This window comes from Pelophylax lessonae (assembly GCF_965119305.1).
Source record: "Pelophylax lessonae genome assembly, chromosome: 2".
Taxonomy (NCBI): domain Eukaryota; kingdom Metazoa; phylum Chordata; class Amphibia; order Anura; family Ranidae; genus Pelophylax; species Pelophylax lessonae.
The window spans coordinates 669,469,775-669,484,506 of NC_138769.1; the positions used below are offsets into that span (position 1 = coordinate 669,469,775).

Here is a 14,732-nt window from a genome sequence, read left to right on the forward strand (position 1 = left end):
AGGATAAAGACTGAGTTCCATTGCTCATTACATGTGAGCAATGAGTTTTAGTGCAGTATTGCAGAAACCTCTTCAGCGTTGCTGATTTTCTAAGTCGCATAGATGGAAACGAGTGCCATTGATATCAATGGGCTGTGACTTGTCAAGCGACTTTGTGTGTCCAAAGCTGCATGACAAGTTGCACTAGTGGAATCAGAGCTTTAGTCTAAGTTTCCACTATTGTGATTTAGAGTGTGACTTTGATGCAACTTTGATCCAACTTTACACTCTCTGGATTAAAGTCACATCAAAATTTGCATTAAAGTATTACAGGTACCTTTTCAAAGTCGCTGATTTTCAAAGTGGCATAGATGGGGATGGGGGGCATTGAAATCAATGGGCTGTGACTTGTCATGCAACTTTGTGTGTCCAAAGTCTCATGACAAGTCGCACTAGTGGAAACTTAGCTTTAGTCTACCTTCTCCCTATTGCATAGGATGCATGAAGGTAAAAAAACCTTGAGCCTTTAGAACCACTTTGAATCTACTCTTGCTCACATTCCAAACCTATTCTATCTACCCCGTAAAAAGAAAGATGCCTATACTTACAGTATTTCACAAAAGTGAGTACACCCCTCACATTTTTGTAAGTATTTTATTATATATTTTCATATGACAACACTGAAGAAATGACACTTAACTACAATGTAAAGTAGTGACTGTACAGCTTGTATAACAGTGTAAATTAGCTGTCTCCCTCAAAATAACTCAACACACAGCCATTAATGTCTAAACCGCTGGAAACAAAAGTGAGTACACCCCTAAGTGAAAATGTCCAAATTAGGTCCAATTGGCTATTTTCCCTCCCCGTTGTCATGTGATTCGTTAGTGTTACAAGGTCTCAGGTATGAATGGGGAGTCGGTGTGTTAAATTTGGTGTTATCGCTCTCACTCTCTCATACCGTTCACTGGAAGTTCAACATGGCATCTCATGGCAAAGAACTCTGAGGATCTGAAAAAAGAATTGTTGCTCTACATAAAGATGGCCTAGGCTATAAAAAGATTGCCAAGACCCTGAAACTGAGCTGCAGCACGGCGGCCAAGACCATACAGCGGTTTAACAGGACAGGTTCCACTCAGAACAGGCCTCACCATAGTTGACCAAAGAAGTTGAGTGCACGTGCTCAGCATCATATCTGGAGATTGTCTTTGGGAAATAGACGTATGAATGCTGCCAGCATTGCTGCAGAGGTTAAAGGGGTGGGGGGTCAGCCTGTCAGTGCTCAGATCATATGCCACACACTGTATCAAACTTGTCTGCATGGCTGTCGTCCCAGAAGGAAGCCTCTTCTAAAGATGATGTACAAGAAAGCCAGCAAAGTTTGCTGAAGACAAGCAGACTAAGGTCATGGAGTACTGGAACCATGTCCTGTGGTCTGATGAGACTAAGATAAACTTATTTGGTTCAGATGGTGTCAAGCGTGTGTGGCGGCAACCAGGTGAGGAGTACAAAGACAAGTGTGTCTTGCCTACAGTCAAGCATGGTGGTGGGAGTGTTATGGTCTGGGGATGCATGAGAGCTGCCGACACTGGGGAGCTACAGTTCATTGAGGGAACCATGAATGCCAACACGTACTGTGACATGCTGAAGCAGAGCATGATCCCCTCCCTTTGGAGACTGGGCCTAAACAGACAGACCTAAACCCTATTGAGTATATGTGGGGCATCCTCAAAGGGAAGGTGGAGGAGTGAAAGGTCTCTAACATCCACCAGCTCTGTAATGTCGCCATAGAAGAGTGGAAGAGGACTCCAGTAGCAATCTGTGAAGCTCTGGTGAACTCCATGCCCAAGAGGGTTAAGGTAGTGCTGGAAAATAATGGTGGCCACACAAATTATAGACACTTTGGGCCCAATTTGGACATTTTTACTTAGGGGTGTACTCACTTTTGTTGCCAGCGATTTGGACAGTAATGGCTGTGTGTTGAGTTATTTTGAGGGGACACCACATTTACACTGTTATACAAGCTGTACACTCACTACTTTACATTGTAGCAAAGTGTAATTTCTTCAGTGTTGTCACATAAGAATATATATTAAAATATTTACAAAAATGTGACAGGTGTACTCACTTTTGTGAGATACTGTACCTATTCTGAAGTGGCTCGGAGCAGGTAACATGATCTCTCCAGCGGCAGCTTTAGTGTGCAGAAGAGTTGCCAACAATGGCTGCAAAGCTTGGCTGATGATGTCACCCACAGGCTTACTATGGGACATCCATTGCCGGCTGTCCCTCCTCTACACTGAAGCGGACACTGGGACCCCACCGTGTGACTGGACTGCAGTGGCTTCAGAATAGGTAAGTATAGGCATCTTTCAATTCACAGGGTAGATAAAATAGGCTTAGAATGGGGGTGGGAGTAGATTTAAGCTTAGCTAGGTTTTGACTTGCCTTCCACTTTAAAGAGAAAGTAAAGCCTTCTCTAACTTGTACCTATAGGTACTGTAATTATCTCCTAAACATGCACCGTTTACTTTTCATGCAGCAGTGACATCACTAGCGAATGCGCTCTGAAGGAGCGACCGCCCGTGCGGTTCATTCAGAGCCCTGTGCTGTCAACGGCAGCTCCCGCGCACAAGCGAACGTGGAAGGAAGATGGGTGAACATGTCGACCGTGTCAGAGGTATGCGGGGGGCTTCGTTCTAAGGTAAGGATTTCATAATGAGCTAGTATGCTATGCATACTAGCTTATTATACCTTTGTCTTCAAGGTTTTTAGTAACTTTTCTTTTTTTTTTTTTTTTGGAAGTTTACAACCCTCTTTAAGTAGCACTGGTTGGTCTCGTCTTTCCCCTAGCCTGTGACCGTACAGTGAAAGGAGAATTGGCAGACTGATGAGCTTTTTTTCTCTGTCACTGTCCTATTAGAATGTTCCTTGTTAGGACATGAGCACTACAGCCCTATTGATTGGCTCCTTGTGCTGCTTCTCCCTTTCCTAGTCTAAACTTGGCTGCATAGGGGTTTACAGAAATGGGATACCAAGTCAAATTCAGGTACTTACACTTCTAGCATCTCAAAAAAATTTATTAATTAATACTGAGCAGCATTAATTTGTGTCTTTTATAACCACCAGGAATTTAATAATTTTGTACAGTCTGTGAATGAAGATAAATATGGTATTTTTAAACATAAAAGGGGGCATGACCTGGCATGAGTCATTTATTCTAATACTAGTGGGTCTGCATTGATGTGCGGTTTCATGAGATCCATGATGGCACTGCTACCTTACCTTGTCACATAAACCATTTAATAAATGCACGTTTTATTTTATGAGCTTTTTTGTAGCACATTATTGTTGTTTTCAAGGATAAATCATGTTTTCAAGGATACCTCATTCACAGTCATGAATTATTTTTATATGTTATCCATTCAAGAGTTCACAGAATGTTTGTCCATTTAGAGCAGTTTCTGCTCTTTTGTGAGTTTTCTTATGTGCATCCACATTCAAGCTGCAGCATGCAGCATTTTTGCACACTATGATGCAGAGCAAGTGAGTTCACATCTGTAACAAGACCCTGAGGCAATAATAAGAAATAATGTAAACATACACCCAAAAAACTGATGAATAAAGTTTTACCTTTTTTTTTTTTTATTGTCAATTAGGGCAGACGAGGGTCATATTAGCCAGTGAGGTCACAAGCTGACAACATGTCTGCACACCTGCTGTTTGCACAGTAACCTGTAACCCCAATCAGGGCAGCCATCAGAAATGTTGGGGCCCCTTACACAGCTTTAGGACTGGGCCCCCCGGTGCTTGACCACCAATCTTCCCCCATGGCCCGCCTACTGGCCGTCCCACCAAATCTGCCCACTGGCCATCTTACCAAGTCCTTCAGTGCACCCACTTTTATTTTAGCACTCTTACAACTTAATATATGAAAATGAAAAGTGTATTACAAGTCATCAGTGCTTTCAATATTTAACAGTAAGACTCCATTCACACTAGTCCGACTTGGACCGCGACTTGTCAGCCTGACAAGTCACGGCCCATCACGATCCCATTGTGCGGTACAGGAGCCGTTCTAATAGGAGCGACACAAGTTGCTCCGACTTAGAAAAAGGGTCCTGTACTACTTCGGGGCGACCTGGAGCGACTTGCATAGACATTCATTTTATGAAGTCCGTGCAAGTCGTGCCGAAGTCGCGGTGCACGCGACTTCACAGGTCACCCCGAAAGTCGTGCCGCTGCAGTGTGAACCGAGACTTAGGGAATACTACCCTCCCTTATCTTAGATATTTCCTCTTTCATACATGAATCAAACAATATAACAACTCTTGATTGACTAAAGCACAATACCTTTATTCTCCTTAGAAATTCAATTTAACAGGCATGAAACAAACACACTATTAAAGACCAAAAAACCCAACCATCAGGTCCCCACATTTTATAAACAATCCTGTATTCATACGTACATGCCCCCTTAGAATTTAGTGACCAGCATACATGCCCCCTTAGAATGTAGTGAACAGCATACATGCCCCCTTAGAATGCAGTGACCAGCTTACATGCCCCCTTAGAATGCAGTGACCAGCGTACATGTCCCCTTAGAATGTAGTGACCAGCATACATGCCCCCTTGGGATGCAGTGACCAGCATACAGGCCCCCTTAGAATGTAGTGACCAGCATACAGGCCCCCTTAGAATGCAGTGACCAGCATACAGGCCCCCTTAGAATGCAGTGACCAGCGTACATGCCCCCTTGGAATGCAGCGACCAGCATACAGAATGCGGTGACCAGCGTACATGCCCCCTTGGAATGCAGTGACCAGCATACAGGCTCCCTTGGAATGCAGTGACCAGCATACAGGCCCCCTTAGAATGCAGTGACCAGCATACAGGCCCCCTTAGAATAGAATGTAGTGACCAGCGTACATGTCCCCTTTCAATGCAGAGAGCAGCGTGCGTGCGTGCCCCCTTCAATACAGTGTGCCCTCCCTGGGCGAGGATGGGGATGATGGAGTTGCATTGTGAAAATGGATGAGGATGATTCTGGGTGGGGGTGAGAGTTACTAAGTGAAGAGGCTCTCCACAGTGTAATTCCTTTCCTCACTCAGAATCATCCCCAGCCATTTTTTACAATGCAACTCCATCATGTCTGGAGTCTGTCTGTGTCCCATCAGAAGTCCAAATAAAAGAGGTGAACAAGCAGCAGGCTGCAGCGCCAGCACATCGCACATTCAAAGTTTAGTGACTTAGCCTCCACGCTGATCTTCATTCTGCTCCATGTACCTGCGAGGGCTGGGGACACTTCCTCCTGCATAATGATAACCACACCCCCATGCTGAGTGCTGGCCAATCAGCTACTTGCCAGGATCTACCCGCGGCCACTCGGAGGAGAAGAAAGCCTGTATGCAGGGATTTCTTCTCCTTCTCTCCTCCTCAGTCAGATGGCGGCGGCGGTGGGGGCGGGGGGCGTGCGGCGACTATCTTGCTGATGATTTGAATGCCCCCACCCCCGCTAAACACACGCACAAACAGTATTATCCCATATCCCCCCCCCCCGTGGCGGGTGGAGGGGGGGTCGGGTGCGGGTGGCGGTCGTGGTGAAGTTCAGAAGATAATATTTTTAAAGTGTAAGGGAAGCAGTCCCCGCCGGGCCAGTACTGCCTGTACCCCCCTGATGGCGGCCCTGACCCCAATGCAAGAGTGATCATGGGATAGTGACAACAATAACGTGGCATGTGCAGGCTGTGGCTAGCCTTCACTATCTGACAGAGGAAAGGCAACAACATAGAAAGTACATGGAATATTGGATGTAATTATTTTTAAAAAAGCAAATAAGACCACCTAATTTTTTAGCTTTACATAAATCTTAAAGCGTTTGTTAACCCTAAACAAAAAAAAATATTGATCCTTTTCCCTTAAAGCATGTTATACAGCACAGTTCTTGTGCTGTGTAATTTGGCCCCTTCTATCACCTAAAATGCCTGGCTGATCCTTCCTGGCTATGTCTTCCCCTCTGTAAACTGACCACGGTATACTATGGCTACTGAACCCTTACACCGTCGTCAATTTATGTGCCTCTCTCCATTTAACCACTTGCCGACCGCTCACATGGAGCGTACTGCGGCAAAGTGGCACGATCCCGTCCAGCGACGTAGACCTACGTCGCTGGACTCCTCCCCCTGTAGGCGGCGCTCGCGCACCGCCCGAGGCGCGCTCCTGCTGTTTTCATTCACAGCGGGAGTCGGGCCAGGGGAGGAGCAGCGGCGATCGCCGCTGCTCTGCCCCGATCGTCGGGGAATCGAGTGATGAGATCCGCCCGCCTGTGTAAACAGAGCGGGCGGATCTCCATAGTGACAGGGACTGACAGATCGGAGTGTTCAGCATAGCTGGACATGCGATCTGTCCTTCTGTCACTCAGTCACCTCCCCCCCCCACACGTCAGTAAGCACCAGGCATACATTAACCCCTCCCTCTCCAATAAAATTAACCCCTTCACTGCCAGTGTCATTTTTACAGTAACAGTGCATATGTATAGCACTGATTACTGTAGTAATGTCACTGGTACCCCCAAAAGTGTCAAAAATGTCAGTCAAGGGTCCGATCTGTCCGCCGCAATGTCGCAGTCCCGCAAAAAAAATCGCAGATCACCGCCATTACGCGTTAAAAAAAAAAACACCAAAAATGACAGAAATCTTTCCCTTTGTTAGTAAACGCAATAACTTTTGCGCAAACCAATCAAAATACGCTTATTGCGATTTTTTTTTACCAAACATATGTAGCAGCAAACAAATTGGCCAAAAATTTAAAAAAAATTGATTTTTACATTTTTTTGGGGGGGAATTTCATATAAAAAAATATTGTTATTTTTTCAAAATAAACGCTCTTTTTTTGTTTATAGCACAAAAAGTAAAAATCGCACAGGTGATCAAATACCACCAAAAGAAAGCTCTGTTTGTGGGAAAAAAAGGACATAAATTTTGTTTAGGTACGGCGTCGGACGACCGCGCAATTGTCAGTTAAAGTCGCACAGCGCCGAATCGCAAAAAGTGGCCTGGACGGAAGACAGCAAAATCCTCCGGTGGTCAAGTGGTTAAAGTTTCATACCATTATGTTTGTTTAATAATCCTATGTGCCTTTGCGTCTGTGTTTTATAATAAGCTTTTCTTTACCAGTTGTCGCCGCTCACCTGACCCGCTGGCTCTCTCCTTCTCCCCTCTCGACTAACGTCAGCGGGGAATCCTCAGCCCCGCCCGCTGCAACTGTCAGACGGGGAGAGAAGAGAGTCGGCGGGTCACGTGAGCGGTGATCGGTGCTCTGAAAACTGGTAAGGAACGGCTTATTTTTTAGAAAACACAGAAACATTGGTACACAGGATTATTAAACAGACAGGATGGTATAAAGTGCATAAAGTGGCTTAACAATCACTTTGTGTATGTGATGTCCCTGCAGAGTCAGACCTGTCACTCATGTGACACTCTAGAGCAGCCTTTCTCACCATTTTCAACATAGAGGAACCTTTAGAAAAAAAACTTTTGGGTCTTAGGAAAACCCTGCCATTATCTACTTTATTTACAGTTTGTGATACATGAGCATGATAGTCACTGGGAAGAGTGTTGCTTGTATTTTTTTGACATTGAGCAGAATCTCCTCCGCCTTACAGATAGCATTAAATATTATTGTTATCAGTGATTACCCATCTGACAGGTGGAAATTGTTCAATGCTCAAGAAACCTCTACCAACCTCTAGAGGAACCCAAAGGTTCCACAGAGCCCTGGTTGAGAAAGGCTGCTCCATACTATTCCCCTGCACTCCTTCCTAGTAGTTACATGAAAGATTATGTAAGGAGTTGAGGGGAGGGGCAGAGGAGCTAGTGCAGCACAGAGTAATAAGACCCTCCCAGAGGAGGGAATTGACTAGTCATTCTTTTCTAGCAAGCTCAGAAGCACTTTGGAAGTGAAAAAAAAACAATAATGGGAAGCTAAAATATGCAAATAAACTATTTAATTTTAGGTTGGTGAGAGGGTCTCTTTAATTTGTCTCTGGGAATGCTGCCAACCAGAACCTTTGCTCTGCTCCTGCACTTTTCTCTTCCTGCCGGGTCTCTTTTTCTCACTAAGATCCTAGGGACTTCTTTCATGCTGTCCACTTTTTCTAAAATTCCCATCCACATGGCATTGAACAATCCCGAACCCTTCAAGTCTTTAAAAATGCTCTCAAATACCATCTCTAATAAAACTATTGCAAGCAAATTTCCCCTACTTTTTTATCTACTCCTATTTTTAGATTGTAATTTCCTTTCACTAGATACATCAATTCTATTCTTTGAAATCTGTGGATGTTTTAAAGTGGGCTATTGATCAACTTGGGTACAACTAGCCTGCCGGATTTTACATCAAACTATTGCAAGCGGCTGTTATAGCCATTAGCAATAATCACTGTTCTGGCAGGGATGGCACTGTGTTTGTTGATGTGGGAATTGACTGTGGTTGCAGAAAAGAAATTTGCTCAGTGTGTGGCCGGCTTACCACTGCAAGATTTTTATCACCTTTCATTGAGATCACAGTACTCCCCCTATCAACACCGTTATTGCTTTTTATCCGAAAGACAGTACTATCTTTGTTCAGGCACTTTCTAGGGTCAGCATCTACTTTCCTGACTTGGCAGCCATACTTACCAATACTCCAACGGTCTGATGCTTGCATCTTCTACCCAGCTTCTTCAGGGGGGCCGTTCTTTAGTTGTCTTGATTGGCCAGACCGTTGTCTGGCCAATGCGCAGCTCCACTTACATCCTGCAGAGAATCACTGACAGGCAGGTAAGTGTATTTTATTGCAGAAGAAAAATTGCATGTTTCTTCTGCAATAAAAAATAATATTTCCGCTTTAAAACAATACAATCACGTAAATCCTAGTGCCTGCAAAGGTCTTGCCTGTGTGCACAAATGTCTGACACGTAGAAGCTACATTAGAGTTACAGGTTGCAAAGTGATCAAGTGAGAGGAGACTGGGGAAATGCTTTCTTCTGATTGCAGCAGACTGATCATCTCAGCCTAGTTAAAGTAAATTGACAAGAGCTAAGGGATGGATATATAGTGTATATATATATATATATATATATATATATATATATATTGTGAACCTTTTTGTAAACTGATGCAATTATAGTTTATTTTGACATCTCAGGAATGTATTCCGGCAGACATTAAAGTTACTGAAACTTAAATGCCGTTATAGCCACTGTATTTTGGAGAATGCTGGAACTATCAACTAATAAAGTTATTTTCATAGTGACAGGTTTCTTCAGGCCAGTGTGAAAGCTGAATTCTACTTGTCAGGACATCAGGTACTGTTTTGTACAAAGTACTTTAAATTGTCTGCCCATAACTAAATGATATGTTGTCATATTGCATAATGAGGCATAAAGCATGAATGTCAAATTATTCATCTTGCTGCTTTTAGAACGGTTGAGTAGAGAACATGCAATGCGGCTGACAACAGAAACATACCTGTTTGCTAAGCAAAGTTCGTTGAAAGAGTCTCAAGAAAGCGGCTAGACTAAAGCGGTACATGTTATTTATTTTGGATAAGTCACAGATAATGAAGTACATCTTGCTGGCACTCTCTGCCAGAGGAAGATAGGCATTCCGCTCCTGTAGACAGAAAGAGAAGACATTGGATGAAAATCACATGTTGGGCTTTTACTGCCATCTAATGGTCAACCAAAAAAAACCAAAACGAATTCAAAAGCACCTGCCACTTTATATCTCACTCATCAATCATTTTGATGTATAGCTAACCTTTTTTTTTATCTTTTTCAGCAAAATCACAATTTTTTTAGCGCTTCAGAAATAGCTAACCTGTCCATTTTAATGCTTTCACCCTTTCTCATGCCCTCCCCTCTTTTAGCAAAGCCCCTTTCGCCTACAAATTTTAGGACGACTGCTGAATCTCTCCACTCATTACCCCGGCACTGAGCGTTGGGCAAATAAACTTTTATTTACACGTATCCTTCCATAGCCACAAATCCTATAAAACAAATGTGTGTGCCTCAAACACCTTTACAAACCCAGGTATTACCTAATAAAAGTAGTGGTGCCATCATTACTGTGCTGCACATAGTCTGTGCAGGGAGCAGAGCTGTAGTAGAGATACAGCAGATCCCCGCACTACTGACTGTTATACAAGTGTCTGATGGCCACATCGTAATTCAACACATAAATCTAAAATGAGATCGCACACAATAAAATCAAGCTCTGGAAGCGGGCCACAACACTTCCCAGGGTGCAAGCCTGAATTTTCTGAAGAAACTGTCTGGGTGATAAGAGCTGCAAGTGTAATCCAGACTCTCAGCCTCTCAGCAGTATGAAGCAATTGGATCTTTAAAACAAGGCAGACATTTTACGGTGCCCCCATTGTCAAAAGAGTAGTACCAAGGCATGAAGGAAAGCATTGGTGATACTTAAGCAACCAAACCTTTGATTGCATCTGGATGTGCCAAGTAAAAAGAGAATATAAATTAAAGCTCCCGACTTTTAGTGCTCACACTTGCAGCAGGCATTTTTGCTGAGCAAAGTATTTCAGCTGAATGGATGCCCTTTGTGTGCCAGTGACATTAGTGAATTGCCAATTACAACCGAGATTGCTGCTTACAGAGTTTGATGTCCCTAAAAACATAAGCTAGGCATTTCGCTTTAGTCTTGTTTAGACTGCATTATGGTAAACCAAGCCTCACATAAATCTTTCCATATTAGGTGTGGGCAAGCAAAGTATTGTGTAATTAGAAAACTCACAAGTATTTCCCAACTATCACAGCACTCTGCAAACAAAAAAGACCAATCCCCTGCACTTCAGAGAGATGCAACAGTAAAAGTGAATCCCAAATCTTTGGCTGCTCCGATATTGGCACAGGCTTTGCTGCCCCCTAATGGCTGGGGAGATCCAAAAGCAGTACTGGAAAACATGGAACAGAGGGCGCACCAGCCTTGCGCATTACCTTTGTGATCACTTTATTGTATCAATAAAATAGATGTATGTTCACACACAGCATCAGCAATAAGAGCCCATTCACACAGGGGCGACAAGACTTGCCTGGGCGACCTCGGCGCGACATGCACGGACTTCATATCATTGAAGTCAATGCAAGCCGCCTCCAGGTCGCCCCAAAGTAGTACAGGACCCTTTTTCTAAGTCGGAGCGACTTGTGTCGCTCCTATTACAACGGGTCCTGTGCTAATCAATGGCAGGCGACCCACCGCGACTTGTCAGGGGACCAAGTCGCCTGACAAGTCGCGCTAGTGTAAATGGGGACTAAGAGTCCGCAATGTACTTTAGAGCCCATTCAGACAGGGGCGACGAGACTTGCTGGGGCGACCTGTGAAGTTGCGGTGCATGCTGTGCACCGCGACCTCGGCGCGACATGCACAGACTTCATATCATTGAAGTCAATGCAAGTCGCCTCCAGGTCGCCTCAAAGTAGTACAGGACCCTTTTTCTTAGTCGGAGCGACTTGTGTCGCTCCTATTAGAACAGGTCCTGTGCTAATCAATGGCAGGCGACCGACCGCGACTTGTCAGGCGACCAAGTCGCCTGACAAGTCGCGCTAGTGTGAATGGACCCTAAATGAAGTGTTTACCTTTTTTAAAAAAAAATAATAATAAATGCACATCTTTTTGCAGGTAAAAAAATGTGTGTTTATTATTTTTTTTAATTAGGAGCCTGGAAAGCATTGCACCCACGATCAGCTGAGCATGGGTGCTATGCAGGGCTCTTGCAGGCTCTTTGTGTAAGCTGTTTAGCCGTACTTTGTAAGGCCAAGCAGTTAGACATTAATAGGAAGCATCAATGAACTACCACAGTGCTGTGGTCGTTCACTGAGAACTACAAGCCGAAAGGCACAAAGGCTGCCTGCCGGACCTTGTAGTTTTCTATTTACAGAATGAGTTCTCTATAGATTCTGTCAGAGAGCGGGGGAGAAGATCCCCCGTCACCTGTGACATTGTGGTACCGGGGAGGAGCAGGGGGCAGTGGATTTGTAACATGTTACACCCTGAATATGGGTGTAACATAGGCCAACAGGTGAACCTATCCTTTAATGTGACCTGGTCCACCCGAGCAAGTGCCAGACACGAAAAGACCCTACAAAAGGATGACGGGTTTTGAGGGGAGATCTCTTCCTCGGAGCAAGGCTGGTGTGCCCTCTGTTCCTTGTTTTCCAGTTCACAGCACTCTCCCTGACAATGCCTCCATCTGCTTTTCTTACCAGAAGTACAGAGCCATCTTTGTTTGGGCATCATTTAGAGTAAGTATCTTTTTCCAGCAATAATATGCTGGCTTAGCGATTACATGGGATTCCTGGTACCTGTGCAGTTACCTGGCTGTGTATAGACTTATTGTCTCACACAGATCAGCCCTCGTGATTTGCTACAAATGTAAAATGTTGTAGTCTGATTACTGAGAGAAAGGAGACTTAGAATACGTCCCTCCCTGCCTGTAGCCAACTAATGACACCATCTCAACCTACACAAAGTCACTTGTATGGAACACAAGTGCTGCTTTTTCACTTCAATATGATTATTGGCTTTAGCATAGAAAAGGTAACAGATGATACGTGTAAATAGATGTCCATAAACTAGGTGTAAAAGGGGCTAACAGGCAATAAACTAAATAAAGTCCAACACATATATACAGTGTTATGCTGTTATTCACATTCATTTAGGCACAAGCGATAATAAACTTAGAAAATATTGTGGTCCAAGCTAAAGAGCGAATAAGACTGGAGAGAAGGGGAAGTAGAAAAAGGGAAATAAAAGGAAAAAAGAATAACCAGTGGATGGGGAAAGGGGTATTGTATAGAGGGAATTGAGGAGGGGGAAAGATGAGAAAGAATGGAAGGGAAGGGAAGGCATGACAAGCGGTGCAGCTTTTCTGAAAAATGAAACTGTATATTGGAACATGTCTGAAACGTATACATGCAGATTTGTAAAACTACTGCGAGATCCACTTTAGGTATAGTTAGATACTGCCAGGACTTGGGTGGCCTCAGGCCAACAATTTACACCTATCCTAATACGTCAGAATAGGTAACATAATAACTAAGCTAAATATTGGGATCTGCCTGTGGCCACAAATTTCCCCAGCAGGTCACAGATGGTCAGGTCTAACAATATTACAGGAGCTGCCCCTGTTCTAATGTGTGATAAATCTGATGATGTAGAGGCCGGCACATGTTAACAGGATGTCAGGTTATGGGCTGCATATTAGAAGCTCTATCACTGCAAGGAAATTAGTCAAAAAAAGTTAATAGCATTTTGTCCTTTTAACAACCGAACTGAAGTACCTTACAAAGTAACTTCACTTTTGTTAAGAAAAAAACATTCCCCTCTGGGTGATCTATTTACAGTACATTGCATGGCTTTTAAAAAAAACTCTGTTGCAGATTCCTACCTTTTGTTATTCTGAAGAAATAGCAGTTTGTGTCCATGTGGAAAGTGAATCTGTATGGGAGTGACTTTATAACTTGGCAGGGTTTGCATCCCATTTAGACGTGATTTCCCTTTGGGAGTATCTCACCAAAAAGGGCATTTTAATTGCAGGGGAAGCCCAACATCTGACTTGTATGTTAGTGCAGACTTCTTGGAAAATCAGTAAACCAATCACACAAGCAGGAAATTACATTTCTGGGGGGAGTTCTGTACACCATCTGTACACCATCTGTATACAGAACGTCTCCAGGTTGCCATATTGCATTGCCATTTACAGAAAAATTACAGCACTGCAAATTGAAAATAAAAGGTAATTTTAACTAACATTCAATTACAATTTGACTTGTGCAGCAATTGTATTCGCTATATAAAAGAAAATATTTGCTATTTTTTCCCCACAAAAGTGGAGTTACTCTTTAAATAGAGATGATATTTATTATATGAATGACTGCATATAACGAAAGTACCTGATCTAGAGAAACCTGCAGTCTGTTTGATTCGCTAAGAGACTCCTGAATGAGGGCACTGCTGGCTTTAGTCTGATTCAAGGAGTTTATTAACTCTTTATTGTCCAGAATGTTTCCTTGGGAAGTTGCCAGTGTCTGGAAGTAGAACAGAAATATCAGAATTTTAGCACATAATCAAATATTGACCGTGTCAGAGTCATCATTGTATTTACTGAACTTACTGAAGAATATGTCTCTAAGCAATATTTAGAATAGAATGCACATTGAATATAGTAGGCACTCATAGCTTTTCCAAAAGAGTATTGAAAAAACAGTAAGATTGTTCCATCACACACATGTTTCAATGGGTCACAGACCATCTTTCTCAAGGCTTTATATATATATATATATATATATATATATATACACACACACACTCCCACGCATGTGAGGAGGTGACATCATCTCAGCCCAGCCAATGACAGCTTTCGAGTCTTGAACGCAGGCTGCCCGAAGATGTCAGTGGCCAGTGAAGAGTGCCCAGGGACAGCGTATCGCTAGATTCTAGATGAGTATTGTTCCTCTTTAAGTCGGTTATTTTCTAACTTCCTTCAACAGATTAAGCTGTTCAGCAAAATTGGTAGTTCGATGTTGAGACAAACCATTCAACACTGACAGTGGTGCTTACAATAATCAGTCTTTATTCTTCTATGAACAATATTTATCTCAAAAGAAAAGAAAATGTTGCTGTAACTGCTTAAAAAGTGTAAAGCTGGAGCTCTGCTTCAATTTGTTAGTCAAGTCCATCTAAATTTGAAAGTCC

General features: G+C 43.3%; 1 protein-coding gene across 1 annotated transcript in view; it reads right to left on the reverse strand.

The window, feature by feature from the left end:
* Positions 1 to 14,732, reverse strand: part of DYNC2H1 (dynein cytoplasmic 2 heavy chain 1) — an 807,725-nt gene that overhangs the window by 454,766 nt on the left and 338,227 nt on the right. Inside the window, exons 68-69 of the mRNA XM_082246437.1 lie at positions 13,931 to 14,065; positions 9,489 to 9,632 (exon numbers count right to left, since the gene is read on the reverse strand). Of these exons, the coding sequence (XP_082102563.1) occupies positions 9,489 to 9,632; positions 13,931 to 14,065 (279 nt within the window). The remainder of the gene's footprint in view (positions 1 to 9,488; positions 9,633 to 13,930; positions 14,066 to 14,732) is intronic.